This window comes from Homarus americanus, unplaced genomic scaffold, assembly GCF_018991925.1.
Source record: "Homarus americanus isolate GMGI-L3 unplaced genomic scaffold, GMGI_Hamer_2.0 scaffold2539, whole genome shotgun sequence".
Taxonomy (NCBI): domain Eukaryota; kingdom Metazoa; phylum Arthropoda; class Malacostraca; order Decapoda; family Nephropidae; genus Homarus; species Homarus americanus.
The window spans coordinates 3,713,494-3,733,885 of NW_024725489.1; the positions used below are offsets into that span (position 1 = coordinate 3,713,494).

Sequence of the window (20,392 nt, forward strand, 5' to 3'; positions counted from 1 at the left end):
ACTAACCTAACTTAACCTAACCTAAACTAACCTAACCTAACCTAACCTAACCTAACTTAACCTAACCTAACCTAACTTAACCTAACTTAACCTTACCCAAACAAATCTAAACTAAACTAACCTCACCGTGATCCCCACACACCTCAAACCCTCACTGGTCAACAGACTGCAAAGTGACCCCAAGCTGCGAGAAGCAACACGGCAGCTGCAAGGCAGATTGTTCCTGTGGTGAGGTGGAATTGCCTGGAGGTTGTACAGGGAACGGCTGCAAGTGCTGTGTGCCTCAAGTGCCACAATGCTCAAGTGGGGACCAGTGTTCAGGAACGTGCTTATACGGGCCCTTGTGCACAGGAGATCTGCGCCCAGGGTCGTGCACAGGAGAAGTCGGCTGTGCATGTTGTAGGGGTGAGTGTGTTAATCAAAAACTTTCATCATGTACAATTATTTCCCCTCTCTTTCTCTAGTGGATAACAATCACTGATGAGACACAAATAACACACGTATGCTATGAAAAGCGCATATTTATAATACTACAAACTCCTGAACTATAGCTATCAATTATTGTACTCGAGTTCACTTACGGACTCTAACTGATATTCATTTTCATTTCCACACAGCGAAGTAAACTTGATGTGAGAGGTTGAAATGTGTAAAGGTGCCTCCCTGCTTAATCATGTGGACTCTAGTCTTAATAAGCCCCAGTCTTGATGGGCCCCAGTATTGATGGGCTCCAGACTTGATGGGCCCCAGTCTTGATGGGCCCCAGTATTGATGGGCTCCAGACTTGATGGGCCCCAGTATTGATGGGCTCCAACCTTGATGGGCCCCAGTCTTGATGGGCCCCAGTATTGATGGGCTCCAGACTTGATGGGCCCCAGTCTTGATGGGCCCTAGTTTTGATGGGCTCCAGACTTGATGGGCTCCAGTCTTGATGGGCTCCAGACTTGATGGGCCTAATTCCTTATTGGCCCCAGTCTTGACGGACCCCAGCCTTAATACGCCTCAGTCATACTAAACCCCAATCTTAATAGGCAAGAGTTTGAGTAGGTCCCATTCTGGATAGGCATCAGTCTTAATATGTTCCAGTCTTAATAGGTGACAGTCATATTAGGTTCAGTCTTTATAGGTCCAAGTGAGTGAAAATAAGTTATATACACATACATATAAGGAATACAGGTATATATTCACTGTCACAAGTTGCTCGATAGAGTGCAAAGCAAAGACGAACTGCAAGAACTTTGGTGGAAGCTGCAATTCTGTGTGCAAGGACACGGAGGTCGTGATCAAGGACGGCTGTGACGGGGACGGCTGTTTCTGCTGTGCCCCGGATTTCGTGGGTTGTCCGGCCACCAGCGAGTGTCCAGGCCGCTGTACTGACGCCTGTCATGGGGTGGTCTCCAGCGTCCAGTGCCTCGGGGGGAACTGCACCTGTTGCCTCGGTCAGTTATTAATGTCACTCACGTTATATAGTTGTTTGTAAACACAGAGATAATGAAATGCCTGTGATGTTCCCTTACCTAAGCCAACTTAACTTAACTTAACGTAAACAAATCTAAACTCAACTAACCTCACCGTGTTCCCCACACACCTCAAACCCTCATTGGTGAACAGACTGCAAAGTGACCCCGAGCTGCGAGAAGCAACACGGCAGCTGCAAGGCAGATTGTTCTTGTGGTGAGATGGAGTTACCTGGGGGTTGTACAGGGAACGGCTGCAAGTGCTGTGTGCCTCAAGTGCCACAATGCTCAAGTGGGGACCAGTGTTCAGGAACGTGCTTATACGGGCCCTTGTGCACAGGAGATCTGCGCCCAGGGTCGTGCACAGGAGAAGTCGGCTGTGCATGTTGTAGGGGTGAGTGTGTTAATCAAAAACTTTCATCATGTACAATTATTTCCCCTCTCTTTCTCTAGTGGATAACAATCACTGATGAGACACAAATAACACACGTATGCTATGAAAAGCGCATATTTATATTACTACAAACTCCTGACCTATAGCTATCAATTGTTGTACTCGAGTTCACTTACGGACTTTAACTGATATTCATTTTCATTTCCACACAGCGAAGTAAACTTGATGTGAGAGGTTGAAATGTGTAAAGGTGCCTCCCTGCTTAATCATGTGGACTCTAGTCGTAATAAGCCCCAGTCTTGATGGGCCCCAGTATTGATGGGCTCCAGACTTGATGGGCCCCAGTCTTGATTAGCCCTAGTCTTGACGGACCCCAGGATTTATAAGCCTCAGTCATCTTAAAAGGCAAGAGTCTGAGTAGGTCCCAATCTGGATTTGGCATCAGTCTTAATATGTTCCAGTCTTAATAGGTGCCAGTCGTAATTATTAGGTTCAGTCTTTATAGGTCTAAGTCTTCTCCGCTCTTAATAAGCCCCAAACAAAATAAGCTCAACTTAATCTGATTTAACAACTAAGACTGAATCATAATCGACATGGAAACTAACCTAAATTCCTCTCAAAACAAATATGCATAATTCTAATGACTATATATGTTAGGTTAGGTTAGGTTAGGGTTATTTGACCGCTATTTTTTTCTTCAAAGATTGGAAGATTAAACTACCTCGCCCACATACAAATGGTAACGTCAAGTAAGAGATGATGATGTAACTGTGAGACTTTGAACACAATATTTATCTTTAGGGGAGAAAATTTTCTCTTTGGAACCTTTAAGAATCCAGGTTGTATTCTCATCTCTCCCGACTTATACTTTAATACTTAAGGCTGTCAGCTGATGTATGAGGTTCACTGTCCAGAAATAAGTAATTTATATGCACTTTATTGACGTATAAAATATCTATATATACTGTAGTAACAAAAAAGGAAAATTTATCTTCACACTTTGTATAGTTGTTTGATTTTATGACTGATTCTTTACTACAGTATATATAAAATTTTTGTCATTTCCCATTTCTGATTCATATCTATGAATGTGAGTGAAAATAAGTTATATACACCCACATATATGGGATACAGCTATATATATATATATATATATATATATATATATATATATATATATATATATATATATATATATATATATATATATATATATATATATATATATATATATATATATATATGTATATATATTCACCGTCATAAGTTCCTCGACAGAGTGCAAAGCGAAGACGACCTGCCAAAACTTTGATGGAAGCTGCAAGTCTGTGTGCAAGGACACGGAGGTCGTGATCAAGGACGGCTGTGACGGGGACGGCTGTTTCTGCTGTGCCCCGGATTTCGCGGGTTGTCCGGCCACCAGCGAGTGTCCAGGCCGCTGTACTGACACCTGTCAAGGGGTGGTCTCCAGCGTCCAGTGCCTCGGGGGGAACTGCACCTGTTGCCTCGGTCAGTTATTAATGTCACTCACGTTATATAGTTGTTTGTAAACTCAGAGATAATGAAATGCCTGTGATGTTCCCTTACCTAAGCCATCTTCACTTAACTTAACGTAAACAAATCTAAACTCAACTAACATCATCGTCACCCCCCACACACCTCAAACCCTCATTGGTCAACAGACTGCAAAATGACCCCGAGCTGCGAGAAGCAACACGGCAGCTGCAAGGCAGATTGTTCCTGTGGAGAATTGGAGTTGCCTGGAGGATGTACAGGGAACGGCTGCAAGTGCTGTGTGCCTCAAGTGCCACAATGTTCAAATGGGAACCAGTGTTCAGGAAAGTGTTTGTACGGTCCCTTGTGCACAGGAGAGCTTAGCCCTGGACCGTGCTCAGGAGAAGCCGGCTGCGCATGTTGCGCGGGTGAGTGTGTTAATCAAGAACTTTTATCATCCATTATTATTTTTCTCTCCCTCTCTGTTTCTTTGTCTGTGATGCTATATATACAAACACACCCTCATCAACAAGGACTCTAATAATTTTTAACAATAATTTCACATTACGGGCACGACACATTTGTAGTACCACGAAGTACACAAATATAATTAATTGCACTCCAATTCACTTATACTCTCTGACACTATTTTTTTCTTTTTCTCAGAAATCAAAATTCCACACAGCGGGGTGAGCCTGATGTGAGAGACCCAGGTGTGTGGAGGTGTTGCAGTGCCTAGTCAAATGGTTCCTAGTCGCACCAACCCAAGCTGACTAGGTTAGGTTAGGTTAGGTTTGTTTGGGTTAGGTTAAGTTAGGTTAGGTTAGGTCAGGGTTGGGGCTCATTTGACCTATATATGGGGCAAAACTGTGATGTACATCGTTTGACCGGTCATACACACACTGCAGTTACAGATGTCAGGTAAATATACTATCATGAATAAACGCAATTCTCCTATGTACTGTGTTGTGTTCTCAGAGAGTGAGGCATAACACTCCCTTACCTTGTGACGGAAATACTCTAGAAACGTGTTTTCGTGATCAAAGTTGGTTGGATCACCTCAGTCATTGTTTATATATGAGGCCCCACGGTACCAGCTGGGTAGTACAGTATTATGCCATTAAAACATTGGAGACTTGAGGGAGTGTTGATAGAAAAGGAGCAGTTAAATAAAGGGAGTATTTATATAAGGAGGAAAGATAGCATTCATATTGTGGTGATTTTTATTACTACATATTTGATCATAGTGATTCTCGGAAATATAATAAAATGTTTTATTGTCTGAGCTTATAAATTACATGTTATTTTATCATATTTCAGTGTAGTAGCCTTAGCTGTGCAATTTTTTTCTTCAAGGTATTTTGTTTACTGTTTTTTTTAAAGTCATTTAAGTTCTTCACAGATGAATAGTTTTTCATTTGGTCAACTTTCAGTTGTTTTCAGTATTCACGTTTGAATTTTTCCCTTATGTTTAGTTATACAGGTTTGCCAATCATGCATTTGTTTCTTTTTTTTAACCGAGTTTTTCTCGTCACTTATTTACGATTATTTTTTCACGGATTCCTGTGTTTAACCTTTGTGTTGTATGTATAGGGCTGGCTGGCTCTCTGGGGCCACCAGTAGGACATGTTACAACACCTTAACAATACTTTACATGATAACAACATCCCGGTAACCTAGTCCAGATGGCGTCCCTTCACAATGTTTTTATAAGGCCTGTATACACCACAACCACCAATAAAGCACTCACATTATACTGACTGATTCATTTATCCTTTTGAACTATGTGTTATATAGTTCACTTAGTCAAAAGATGGATAATAATTATGGTACGAACAATTTAGGTCAAACATAAACGGTGTCTAGGATGGCAAACTGTGGTATTTTGGCGGTGGGTATCGATTATATCTACACTGTGACCTTTTTTCTTGGAAGAGATAACTGAAATTATCTCTTATGATATGTAAAACGAGATAACTCAAGAATGTCCTCCACCCAAGGTAGTACAGTACATGTAACCTTCATGTTATTTTAGGTATTATCGTCCCTGAGTAGTGTGGATGGATTTGATGGCCCGACGTACGGTACCATGTTGGAGGAGTGACGCCAACACCACAGCTGACCCCGAAAGGAAAAACAAACCTTACCCAAACGTAACGCAAATGAACAAAATTAAATGCAAACTAATACCCTAACCTAATTTAACGTGTCTCAGCGATCAAAGACAGTTTTTAGTTAAATATCATACATAAAGTGGTGTAGGGATCGCGGGATATTTGATAACACATACTTTGATAAAAAATAACAATAATAATAAAAACTTATATTAATCCCGTAATTCAACAGGAATATTAAAGAAAAACTTGAAAAAATTCTCTTGTTTATTTCCGTACAATAAAAAACAAGGCCATTAAGTGAGCACTGTACACTCGCTAACAAAAGTCCTGTCGGCTCTTCATGAACCCAGAGATTCAGAGACCTGTGAATCTCTGGGTTCATGAAGAGGCAGGTGAGACGACAGTACTTTTGTTAGCGATGAACAGTAGCTAAAAAAAAGTATCTTTGCATACTCTGTGTGAAACAATATGAGGCCACGGACTATAGGTATTGGGATATTCGTGTTGTCTCCTTATATTATGTGACAGTAATCCCTTAACCGTTTATTTTATTCCTATATGTGAGCTCACCCCCTGTGTTGGATGTTGAATGGCGGTGGGCGAAGACACGCATACCAACCCTCCCGAGACATCAGACCCCACCCTGTCAGATACTTCTTTTAGCTACTAACAATATGCAAACAATAATACTCTATAAATATATGCTGTATGTATGTATGTATGTCTCCCACCAGCATTACTATATTTTGGGGTCAGATAATATAATTAGCTGGTAGTGCAAGTAACAACTAGTGTAATTACCTTATAGTGCCGTACAACTCATAAGTTACGTAAATAACATGGATAACACTTCATATCTTATGTAATCAGCCTGTAATGCAGATTATAACAAATGTAATAAATCAGTAGTACAAGTCATGTGTGGTGTAATTCAGTATAATTTGGAGTTATGGTTAAAGTAATCAATGAGTAATCTAGATCATACATAATGTAATTAACGAGAGTTACAGGTAATAACTAAAATAATTAACTGATATATTTAACTTAAAATTTAAGTTGTAATTAATTAAATATAATTGAAATTTTGTCCTAACTAACGTAATTAAATATAAATAGCTAAAGTAATTAACTAGTACTTACTAAAATTATTAAGTAATTCCATAAGTAATAATTAAAAACATTGATTAGTGATATAGATACTTAACTAATATACTTAACAAGTTATGTAAGGAAAAATATCCTATTTTCAACACCAGCAATGAGACAAGACCTTAACAATTTAGTGAAAGAAGTAATACAAAAAATAGTAAACATGAAGGATGAAAATACAAAAACAAAAACAATTCCCATTTGCCTGAAACACTATGAGAGGCAGTTTGGATACAGCACACTGGAACACCAAACAATAAACACTACCACCCTTCACTCGCCTTACTATTAAGCTACGTACCCATTCACATCAGGATCTGCTTGGGGTACCCCGGGTGTAAAGGGGGACATACGCCCAGATAATTATATAAGTACACGGTAATATAATCAACTACAATATATATGATGCTGCCTGTTGGTAATAGCGGCTTTTTTTGTTCCTAATAATAATCAGTTGCAATAAAAGTTTACCTCAGTTTCCCCGTTACGGAGATCTTTGGCAGCTTTTGTCTAATATGTTCTGAAAAACAAAACGAGACAGACATGAGTCAATAAACATGAACGAAAAGAAGGTTGAAGAAGCTAAGAGTATAACTGACTATGTTCCATGACTCACACTTGATGGGCTATACCAGTATACAGTATCTAGTTATATGGTATATCACACTGTAGAGGTTTCTAAGAGTAGAGTATATCTGGTATGTGATATATCTAAACAGATGTTATAAGAGTACAAATACATCTGGTTTATGGTATATCTGGGATAGGTACAAAATGAGTGGTGGTATTGTTGACTGCAGAAAGCAAATTCACTGTAAATAATGATAAGATTACCTGATAGTGTACTAAAAGAGATGGTGACTGTTCAGGGCTGAGAGAGTATACACCCTCACTACACCCTTACCACACCCTCACTACACGAGAAAAGATCGGACTAATACAGTCGGATACCAGCGAGCTAACTGATAACGACGGAGAAATGAGCAAAAATCTGAATCAATATTTTTCAACAGTTTTCACTACCGAAAACTTTAAACATGATACCCGAGGCACCGACTCTATACAGAGATAGTGAAGAAGATAAATTAAGCGAGATAGTAGTGACTAGTAACGATGTTAGTAAGCAAATAGACAAACTAAAGCCTAATAAGTCACCATGTCCCAATGAGATATTTGCCAGAGTATTAAAGGAATGTAAGGAAGAGCTTAGTATGCCCTTAGCAAAGTTGTTTAAACTGTCCTTAAAAACAGGTGTAGTACCAGAATCCTGGAGGATAGCGAATGTAATACAGATTTTCAAGAAGGGAGATAGATCACTATCCTCTAACTACTGCCCAATCAGTCTAACATCAATTGTAGGCAAATTACTGGAAGCAACCATTTCAAACTCTATTCGAAATCACCTGGAGAAGCACAAGTTGATCAATGATTCCCAGCATGGCTTCACAAGCGGGCGTTCATGTTGAACTGATATATTAACATTCTTTTCACTTAATACTAATACGAAAGGTGGAGGCTCGTGGCATTAAAATAGATATTCGAAAATGGATTAGGGCGTGGTTACAGGACAGGAAACAGCGAGTGAGCATTGACGGCACTAAATCCGATTGGAGCAGCGTCACTAGTGGAGTTCCGCAAGGTTCAGTTCTTGGACCATTATTATTTATTATATACATAAACGACATAGATATCGGCGTAGACAGCAACATAAGTAAATTTGCTGATGACACTAAAATAGGACGTGTAATTAAATCTGACGATGACTCCGCAAAATTACAGGAAGATCTAAACAAATTTTTCGATTGGTCTGAAAAATGGCAGATGAAATTCATAGTGGACAAATGCAAAGTACTCAGTATAGGAGATGTAAGCAGGGAAACCAGATACCAGATGAACAACAATGTTATTGAGAAACCCGACTGCGAGAAAGAATTAGGAGTAATGATAAGTAGGAATCTTAAGCCAAGTAAACAATGTGTATTTGCTCGAAACAAGGCTAATAAAGTACTAGGGTTCATACAAAGGAGTGTTAGTTACAAGACTAGCGAGGTCATCCTTAAACTATATCTTGTGCTTGTGAGACCTCACTTGGATTACGCAGTTCAATTCTGGTCGCCGTATTACAGAATGGATATAGAATACTTGGAAAGAATTCAGAGGCAAATGACAAGACTAATCCGGGGCATTAGGAACCTTGAGTACAGAGACAGGTTAAAGCATCTTAATTTGCACTCCTTCGAGAGACGTACTGTAGAATGAGGTACGAAATGATAGAGGTGTATAAATGGAAGGCAGGGCTGAACAAAGGGGACATTACCAAGGTACTCAAACTATCCAACCAGGAGCGAACTCGTAACAATGGTTTTTAAATTAGACAAATTTAGATTTAGGCGCAAAAAAAGGTAAACTTTGGTTTGGAAATATAGTGGAAGAGTGGAACAAATTACGAAATCTCACCATTAACTCGAATACGCTGGATAGCTTCAAACATGGGTTGGGTGAGCGATAGGGGTTGGGTGTAAGTGGGACTGCCCAGTATGGGCCAATAGGCCAGCTGCAGTTTCCTCCATTCTTATGTTCTTATGTTCTCTCTACACCCTCAAACAAACCCTACACCCTCACCATACCATCACTACACCCTCACCCCCACACTACACCTTCACCACATTCTCTCTACACCCTCACACCCACACTACACCCTCACACCCTCACTACACCTTCAAATACACACTACACCCTCACACCCACACTACACCCTCACACCCACACTTCACCCTCACTACACCCTCACACCCACACTACACCCTCACTACACCTTCAAATACACACTACACCCTCACACCCACACTACACCCTCACCACACCCTCACATCCACACTACACTTTTAACCAGGCCAACCAACTCACCTCTCACATACACCGGTTCTTAATCTTGTCCCTGTAGATATACCCGGCTATACCCACCGCCAGCAACACCACTCCCACCGAGACACCAACACCGACTCCCACCGCTACCGGATCCACCCCAGTAGTCATTGTGTCGAGTATAGCGGCCTCACCAAACCCGGCGTCGTTGTTTGCCTTAAATGAAATGTGTTTTTTTAGTCAATTATATTCCTTCAATTCATCTTCTTTATATTTTTAATGCATATCTTTTTCTTAACTGTGTGTGTGTGTGTGTGTGTGTGTGTGTGTGTGTGTGTGTGTGTAATGTCAAAATCTTAAACGGTGAACTTACTCATAAGCAAACAAAGTCAGATGTGTTCGGGGATATAAATTTATGTATCTTTTGCCAACAATATTAAACAAGAAACGCTCAACAATCCCCCCCCCCCCTCCAATACATCAGTAAACAAAACGTACCTTCAATTTAAATGTGTATTTACTGTGTTGAGACAGTCTTGTAGCTGTGTAATATCGCTTTCCGCTACTGAAGTTCTGTATCTTGTCATCGTAGATCAGTTGGTACAAGGTGATAGCACAGATTGATTCTGGCTTTGTCCACTTCATTGTGATGCTGTGTTTATCTGCACTCGTCTGCTTTAAACTTGGCTTTCCTGGTTCTGTTGAGAGATAGAGAATAATAGTGGAAGGGGAGCGGCGAGGTGGTCGTGTGAGTACAACCTGGAGCCCCTTGGTCACGAGGGTCGTTGGTTCACTCCCGAGAACCTGTAACCCATCCCAAAACACAACAGCCATTACCACCACAACCAACAACACTACCATCACCACCACCAACACTACCACCAACACCAACAACAACACTACCATCACCACCATCAACACTACCATCACCAACAACACTACCATCACCACCATCAACACTACCATCACCACCACCAACATTACCACCACCAACAACAAACACACTACCAATAACAACATTACCACCACCAACAATATTACCACCGCCACCACCATCAACAACAACAACACTACCATCACCACCAAAACTGCCAGGACACCACCACCAACACTACTACTACCACTTTGCTGTCACTCGGAATCGAGTATGACGATCATCCAGCTATGATAATCATATATGAGTTATTAAAGATGTCACCTTCGTTGGTAAGCTCTGAGGTGACTAGAGAGGCCGATACGGGGTCGGCAGGGGCGTCCACAGATGTTCCACGTTTGGAGGCTGCATCTAGTGAGGGAGGGGCAGCGGAAATGTCTTTCCCGCGCTGGCGCTTGTCTGCCTCGTTATGCAGTCGGGCTAACTCGAAAGTATTGACACCTTCTCGTGTGGTGCTTATCCAATCGTTGCTGTGTGGAGTGATCGTCTCCCAGGTGAAGGGGTCGATTTGGCACTTTTTCAGATTTGTCTTAATACTATCCCTATACCTTTTCAGTTGCTCGCCAGCGTTACGTTTACTATTCGTTAGATGACTGTAAAGTAGCTGTTTTCACAGTCTACTGTTGTCCTTTCAAGTAACATGGTCAGTCCAGGGTAGTTGTTCATGGATAATGGTAGCCTCGACGCTCCTACAGTTGGCGTCAGCGAGAATATTGGCATTTATCTGTTGTCTTCCCAGTGAACTCGGAGGATGGAACATAGACTACGTTGATGAAAGTGCCTTGAGGTGCCTCCTGTAGTTAATTTATGTCTCACTGCCATACAGCAGGGTGGGGAGGACCACTGCTCGATACACGTACACCTGTGTAGATAATTTCAGCTCCCTACAGCTAGAGACACGAGTACGGAGTTTGCCAAAGGCTCGAAATGCTCATCTGATACGATGTTGAATCTCTTCATCGATATCTGCTGTGGTGGACAGGTGGGAGCCGAGATACTGAAAGTGGGTAACATTAGAGAGAGTAGTACCGTTAAGCTGGAGGGATGGTGGAGGTGTGCCTGAACCAGGGGCAGGATGAAAGAGAATGTGAGTCTTGTGTGCATTCACCTCAAGGCAGAAGTGTGCATAGCATCTATGTAGGTGTTCAGGATCTCCTGCAAGTCGCGTTCAGTGTATGCGATGAGGGTGAGGTCGTCTGCTTACTGAAGTTCAGTTATGAAAGCAGCTGATACCTTTGTTCCTACCTGGAGTCGTCTTAGGTTGTAAAGTCCCTTCATCCGGCACTGGATGTCCACCCCGCCAACTAAATTGGCACTGGCACGAGTAAGGAAGGCTGCCAAGAAAATGGAAAAGAGAGTTGGTGCCAGAACACAATCTTGTTTTACCTCCGTCTGGGTGCCATTGTGTAGGACACTGCCGTTCATGCTATCGTGGAGTTGCCTCACAATTGCAATGAATTTTGGCGGGCAGCCAAAACGACTGAGGATCCGCCAGAGGGCTTCCCTGTTGACCGAGTTGGGCCTTAGTTACGATGCGGTTCTCTGCACTTTTCCTGCATCTGGTGGGCAGCAAAGATCCAGTCAGGGGTGCCACGCGATGGTCTAAATCCACATTGAGATTCTGGGATTAGGTTAGCGGTCTTTCTTTCTATAAAATTCCGCTTGGCCCTACGAAGAATAACCTTACAACGATTCCTAGAAGTAATGAAAGAGTGGGTATTGGAGGACACAGTTTCATAACTTGATACGCCATATCTCTCTCCCTACATGCAAGGGAAAAGGAGACATCAAACCATGATTATAAAGTGAAAGTTTTGGTAGAAGATGGGATAAATGCACTCATACCACCCTGTATAACCCCAGCAATGCTGTCAGCACATACTGAGGGGTCCCGAGTGGAAAAGCAACATTCATCCCGAGGAATGTCGGAGAAGAATTCTCGCAAGGATTTCCAGCTTGCCCTCCGATAGTGCCATAGTTGGAGTTTAGAGAGGGGTGGGGAGGTGGTCGTGCCCAGTTTGATTTAATATAAATAAGATTGTGATCAGAAGACCCCAAGGGGGCAGAAATTGAGTATGAATAGTGTGAGGGGTTAGAGGTAAAACAAAGATCAAGAATGTTAGCAAGTTGATCATGTTGAACAGGAACGCGTGTAGGGTGTTTAATTATTTGTTCCAGATGATTAAGTAAGGAAAAAGAGAGCGCCTCAGCTCCACCTGGGTCATCCTTTGCAGACCCAAGCCAGTCTTTGTGATTTACATTGAAAATCCCTTGGTAGAGGATCTCGGTGTTGGGGTGTGTGGATAGCAACGGCTCATGGCAATAAGTGAGATAGACAAAGAGTTCCAAATAGTTGGTAGAGTTGGGCGAACAGTATAGGAAACAAGGAAAAATAGTCATAGAGATATTTTGAGGCTGATGACATCATAAAAGGAAGATTCAAGATCCGTGAGTCGAGCTATAAGGGTGTACGTGTGTTGCAGTAGGCGCATACACCTCCCTTAGAACGGAAAGAGGAATAAAGGTTGGAGCTGGAGACTTGAAAAGGTTTGGGTGAAGCTGCTTTGGTCAGTTGAAGTTCAGATAGTAGTTAGAGGTCGGGGGAAGAGGTTAACAGATGGTGCTCCACAGGAGGAAAATTGGATCTTAGGCCGCGAATGTTGGAAAAATAAAGAGTGAGAAAAGCTGATCCTCCAGCAACCGTGGTGGCGTCATTGAGGCCCCAGTAGTTTGATGATGATCAGGTCGGCCCTGGGGGTCCACAACCTTCCCAACCAGTGGGGCCCATTCGAGAAGGCCCCGCTTTAATATTATTATCAGCTGATATCATTGGAGAATAAAAGAATAGAAAGAACAGAACAGATCAAGAGTGGGAAAGGTTACATATGTTGTGTTGTCAATAGTAAGAGAGACAATTGAGACCCTGCAATTGTGTGTACGAGTAAAAGAGGCAGAAAGACAGATCAGCAACCTGGGACTTGGTCACAGTTTTTGTGATGCCATATGGCAGCAGGGTCTACCATTAGACAACACATTATGCTGCCAATATCTTCCCAGGCTTGTACTTACCACGCCCGTTGGTGTTATTAGAACTATGTCTTGGATTTGAGTAACTGGTATCGGTCCTGGTAACAACAGATACGTTGTATTGGGTGCATCCTTTCAGACCGGTGATGGTGTAATTAGATATTTCAGGTTTCTCGTCAGTTTGTGTTGTATTGACGAATCCAATAGCACTCCATGTAATTCTGTAATACACTGTACAGTTCCCGGGTCTCTCTGGCGGCGTCCACGATGCAAGCAGTATTGTTATGTTACCTTCTACACTATTCACAGCCATATTTTTCACAGCGTTCGAGTCTGGCGGAACAAGAAAAGTTATCTTATAAATTTGTATGTTTATATGGAACTAACAAAGAACGTTTTATATCCTGGTAAATATAAAGGCAATGCTGATAATTTTTCTATAATAATTTGTCTGATTTCTTGTAAAGCTAAACTAGAAAAATATGTTGTATCAAACACCTCGTATATAAATCAACACGAAGTGAGCATGTTATCTTGGTTGACTCAAATTACTAATTACCAGTGAATATATACCTACACTGTGTACACTGTTTATATACCTACACTGTGTATACTGTTTATATACCTACACTGTGTACACTGTTTATATACCTACACTGTGTATACTGTTTGTATACTTACACTGTGTATACTGTTTATATACCTACACTGTGTATATTGTTTATATACCTTCACTGTGTATATTGTTTATATACCTACACTGTGTATACTGTTTATATACCTACACTGTGTATACTGTTTATATACCTTCACTGTGTATACTGTTTATATACCTACACTGTGTATACTGTTTATATACCTTCACTGTGTATACTGTTTATATACCTTCACTGTGTATATTGTTTATATACCTACACTGTGTATATTGTTTATATACCTTCACTGTGTATACTGTTTATATACCTACACTGTGTATACTGTTTATATACCTACACTGTGTATACTGTTTATATACCTACACTGTGTATACTGTTTATATACCTTCACTGTGTATATTGTTTATATACCTACACTGTGTATACTGTTTATATACCTACACTGTGTATACTGTTTATATACCTACACTGTGTATACTGTTTATATACCTTCACTGTGTATACTGTTTATATACCTACACTGTGTATACTGTTTATATACCTTCACTGTGTATATTGTTTATATACCTTCACTGTGTATATTGTTTATATACCTACACTGTGTATACTGTTTATATACCTACACTGTGTATATTGTTTATATACCTTCACTGTGTATATTGTTTATATACCTACACTGTGTATACTGTTTATATACCTACACTGTGTATACTGTTTATATACCTTCACTGTGTATACTGTTTATATACCTACACTGTGTATACTGTTTATATACCTTCACTGTGTATATTGTTTATATACCTACACTGTGTATACTGTTTATATACCTTCACTACACTGTGTATACTGTTTATATACCTTCACTGTGTATATTGTTTATATACCTTCACTGTGTATACTGTTTATATACCTACACTGTGTATACTGTTTATATACCTACACTGTGTATACTGTTTATATACCTACACTGTGTATACTGTTTATATACCTTCACTGTATATTGTTTATATACCTACACTGTGTATACTGTTTATATACCTTCACTGTGTATATTGTTTATATACCTACACTGTGTATATTGTTTATATACCTACACTGTGTATACTGTTTATATACCTTCACTGTGTATATGTTTATATACCTACACTGTGTATACTGTTTATATACCTACACTGTGTATACTGTTTATATACCTACACTGTGTATACTGTTTATATACACTACACTGTGTATACTGTTTATATACCTTCACTGTGTATACTGTTTATATACTTCACTGTGTATATTGTTTATATACCTACACTGTGTATATTGTTTATATACCTTCACTGTGTATACTGTTTATATACCTACACTGTGTATACTGTTTATATACCTACACTGTGTATACTGTTTATATACCTACACTGTGTATACTGTTTATATACCTTCACTGTGTATATTGTTTATATACCTACACTGTGTATACTGTTTATATACCTACACTGTGTATACTGTTTATATACCTTCACTGTGTATTTTGTTTATATACCTTCACTGTGTATACTGTTTATATACCTTCACTGTGTATATTGTTTATATACCTTCACTGTGTATACTGTTTATATACCTTCACTGTGTATACTGTTTATATACCTACACTGTGTATATTGTTTATATACCTTCACTGTGTATATTGTTTATATACCTTCACTGTGTATACTGTTTATATACCTACACTGTGTATATTGTTTATATACCTTCACTGTGTATATTGTTTATATACCTACACTGTGTATATTGTTTATATACCTTCACTGTGTATACTGTTTATATACCTTCACTGTGTATACTGTTTATATACCTACACTGTGTATACTGTTTATATACCTTCACTGTGTATACTGTTTATATACCTTCACTGTGTATATTGTTTATATACCTACACTGTGTATACTGTTTATATACCTTCACTGTGTATTTTGTTTATATACCTTCACTGTGTATACTGTTTATATACCTTCACTGTGTATATTGTTTATATACCTTCACTGTGTATATTGTTTATATACCTACACTGTGTATACTGTTTATATACCTACACTGTGTATACTGTTTATATACCTACACTGTGTATACTGTTTATATACCTTCACTGTGTATACTGTTTATATACCTTCACTGTGTATACTGTTTATATACCTTCACTGTGTATATTGTTTATATACCTTCACTGTGTATATTGTTTATATACCTACACTGTGTATACTGTTTATATACCTTCACTGTGTATACTGTTTATATACCTACACTGTGTATACTGTTTATATACCTTCACTGTGTATACTGTTTATATACACACTGTGTATACTGTTTATATACCTTCACTGTGTATATTGTTTTATATACCTACACTGTATATTTTATATACCTTCTGTGTATATTGTTTATATACACTTCACTGTGTATACTATTTTATATGCCTACACTGTATATTGTTTATACCTTCACTGTGTATATATTGTTTATATACCTACACTGTGTATACTGTTTATATATACCTTCTCTGTGTACATGTTTATATACCTACACTGTGTATACTGTTTATATACCTTCACTGTGTATATTGTTTTATATACTATTCACCATGTATACTGTTTATATACCTACACTGTGTATATTGTTTATATACTATTCACTGTGTATATTGTTTTATATACACTGTGTATACTGTTTATATACCTTCACTGTGTATATTGTTTTATATACCTTCACTGTGTATATTGTTTATATACCTACACTGTGTATACTGTTTATATACCTTCACTGTGTATATTGTTTATATACCTTCACTGTGTATACTGTTTATATACCTACACTGTGTATACTGTTTATATACCTACACTGTGTATACTGTTTATATACCTTCACTGTGTATATTGTTTATATACCTTCACTGTGTATACTGTTTATATACCTACACTGTGTATACTGTTTATATACCTTCACTGTGTATATTGTTTATGTACCTTCACTGTGTATATTGTTTATATACCTTCACTGTGTATACTGTTTATATACCTACACTGTGTATACTGTTTATATACCTTCACTGTGTATACTGTTTATATACCTACACTGTGTATGTGTTTATATACCTACACTGTATATATATTAATATACCTTCACTATGTATACTGTTTATATACCTTCACTGTGTATATTGTTTTATATACCTTCACTGTATACATTTATATACCTACACTGTGTATACTGTTTTATACCTACACTGTATACTGTTTATATACCTACATTGTATACTGTTTATATACCTTCACTGTGTATACTGTTTTATATACCTACACTGTATATACTGTTTATATACCTTCTGTGTATACTGTTTATATACCTACACTGTGTGTGCTATATACCTTCTGTGTATACTGTTTATATACCTACACTGTGTATACTGTTTATATACCTTCACTGTGTATATTGTTTATATACCTACACTGTGTATACTGTTTATATACCTTCACTGTGTATACTGTTTATATACCTACACTGTGTATACTGTTTATATACCTACACTGTGTATACTGTTTATATACCTACACTGTGTATACTGTTTATATACCTTCACTGTGTATACTGTTTATATACCTTCACTGTGTATACTGTTTATATACCTTCACTGTGTATACTGTTTATATACCTTCACTGTGTATATTGTTTTATATACCTACACTATGTATACTGTTTATATACCTTCACTGTGTATATTGTTTATATACCTTCACTGTGTATACTGTTTATATACCTTCACTGTGTATACTGTTTATATACCTTCATATGTATATTGTTTATATACCTACACTGTATACTGTTTATATACCTTCACTGTATACTGTTTATACCTACACGTAACATATTGTTTATCTTACCTACACTGTGTATACTGTTTATATACCTTCACTGTGTATACTGTTTATATACCTTCACTGTGTATACTGTTTATATACCTTCACTGTGTATACTGTTTATATACCTTCACTGTGTATATTGTTTATATACCTTCACTGTGTATATTGTTTATATACCTACACTGTGTATACTGTTTATATACCTTCACTGTGTATACTGTTTATATACCTACACTGTGTATACTGTTTATATACCTACACTGTGTATGCTGTTTATATACCTACACTGTGTATACTGTTTATATACCTTCACTGTGTATATTGTTTATATACCTACACTATGTATACTGTTTATATACCTACACTGTGTATATTGTTTATATACCTTCACTGTGTATATTGTTTATATACCTTCACTGTGTATACTGTTTATATACCTACACTGTGTATATTGTTTATATACCTTCACTGTGTATTTTGTTTATATACCTTCACTGTGTATATTGTTTATATACCTACACTGTGTATACTGTTTATATACCTACACTGTGTATATTGTTTATATACCTACACTGTGTATACTGTTTATATACCTTCACTGTGTATACTGTTTATATACCTACACTGTGTATACTGTTTATATACCTTCACTGTATATATTGTTTATATACCTACACTGTGTATATTGTTTATATACCTACACTGTGTATACTGTTTATATACCTACACTGTGTATACTGTTTATATACCTACACTGTGTATACTGTTTATATACCTACACTGTGTATATTGTTTATATACCTACACTGTGTATACTGTTTATATACCTACACTGTGTATACTGTTTATATACCTACACTGTGTATATTGTTTATATACCTTCACTGTGTATACTGTTTATATACCTACACTGTGTATACTGTTTATATACCTTCACTGTGTATATTGTTTATATACCTTCACTGTGTATATTGTATACCTGCATTGTTTATACTGTTTATATACCTTCACTGTGTATACTGTTTATATACCTACACTGTGTATAATAATATATAATTAATTGTGTATATTGTTTATATACCTACACTGTATACTGTTTATATACTCCACACTGTGTATATTAGTTTTATATAATTACCGTGTATACCGTTTATATAACTACACTGTGTGTATTGTTTATATAATTCTTCACTGTGTATATCATTTATATATACCTACACTGTGTATACTGTTTATATACCTACACTGTGTATACTGTTTATATACCTTCACTGTGTATACTGTTTATATACCTACACTGTGTATACTGTTTATATACCTACACTGTGTATACTGTTTATATACCTACACTGTGTATACTGTTTATATACCTTCACTGTGTATACTGTTTATATACCTTCACTGTGTATATTGTTTATATACCTTCACTGTGTATACTGTTTATATACCTTCACTGTGTATACTGTTTATATACCTTCACTGTGTATATTGTTTATATACCTACACTGTGTATATTGTTTATATACCTTCACTGTGTATACTGTTTATATACCTACACTGTGTATACTGTTTATATACCTACACTGTGTATACTGTTTATATACCTACACTGTGTATACTGTTTATATACCTACACTGTGTATACTGTTTATATACCTTCACTGTGTATACTGTTTATATACCTTCACTGTGTATACTGTTTATATACCTTCACTGTGTATATTGTTTATATACCTTCACTGTGTATATTGTTTATATACCTACACTGTGTATACTGTTTATATACCTTCACTGTGTATACTGTTTATATACCTACACTGTGTATACTGTTTATATACCTTCACTGTGTATATTGTTTATATACCTTCACTGTGTATACTGTTTATATACCTACACTGTGTATACTGTTTATATACCTTCACTGTGTATATTGTTTATGTACCTTCACTGTGTATATTGTTTATATACCTTCACTGTGTATATTGTTTATATACCTACACTGTGTATACTGTTTATATACCTTCACTGTGTATACTGTTTATATACCTACACTGTGTATACTGTTTATATACCTTCACTGTGTATATTGTTTATATACCTTCACTGTGTACATTGTTTATATACCTACACTGTATATATTGTTTATATACCTTCACTGTGTATACTGTTTATATACCTACACTGTGTATACTGTTTATATACCTTCACTGTGTATACTGTTTATATACCTTCACTGTGTATATTGTTTATATACCTACACTGTGTATACTGTTTATATACCTTCACTGTGTATTTTGTTTATATACCTTCACTGTGTATACTGTTTATATACCTACACTGTGTATACTGTTTATATACCTTCACTGTGTATACTGTTTATATACCTACACTGTGTAT

At 37.7% G+C, this 20,392-nt stretch overlaps 2 protein-coding genes across 9 annotated transcripts in view; one reads left to right on the forward strand and one right to left on the reverse strand.

The window, feature by feature from the left end:
- The window catches only part of LOC121865007 (balbiani ring protein 3-like), a 40,029-nt gene extending 34,928 nt beyond the window's left edge, over nt 1-5,101 (forward strand). For 4 of the 7 annotated variants that reach the window (XM_042364298.1, XM_042364301.1, XM_042364296.1 and 1 more), the window contains 6 exons: nt 166-405; nt 1,209-1,439; nt 1,612-1,851; nt 3,130-3,360; nt 3,534-3,773; nt 4,012-5,101. In XM_042364298.1, the coding sequence (XP_042220232.1) occupies nt 166-405; nt 1,209-1,439; nt 1,612-1,851; nt 3,130-3,360; nt 3,534-3,773; nt 4,012-4,049 (1,220 nt within the window). In that variant the 3' untranslated portion in view covers nt 4,050-5,101. The remainder of the gene's footprint in view (nt 1-165; nt 406-1,208; nt 1,440-1,611; nt 1,852-3,129; nt 3,361-3,533; nt 3,774-4,011) is intronic. The other 3 variants (XM_042364299.1, XM_042364300.1, XM_042364302.1) reach the window with 3 other exon arrangements.
- Nucleotides 5,102-5,713: 612 nt separating this feature from the next.
- The window catches only part of LOC121865009 (fibronectin type-III domain-containing protein 3a-like), a 36,151-nt gene continuing 21,472 nt past the window's right edge, over nt 5,714-20,392 (reverse strand). For both annotated transcript variants that reach the window (XM_042364303.1, XM_042364304.1), the window contains 4 exons: nt 13,480-13,770; nt 9,975-10,174; nt 9,519-9,692; nt 5,714-7,131 (listed from right to left, as the gene is read on the reverse strand). In XM_042364303.1, the coding sequence (XP_042220237.1) occupies nt 9,522-9,692; nt 9,975-10,174; nt 13,480-13,770 (662 nt within the window). In that variant the 3' untranslated portion in view covers nt 5,714-7,131; nt 9,519-9,521. The remainder of the gene's footprint in view (nt 7,132-9,518; nt 9,693-9,974; nt 10,175-13,479; nt 13,771-20,392) is intronic.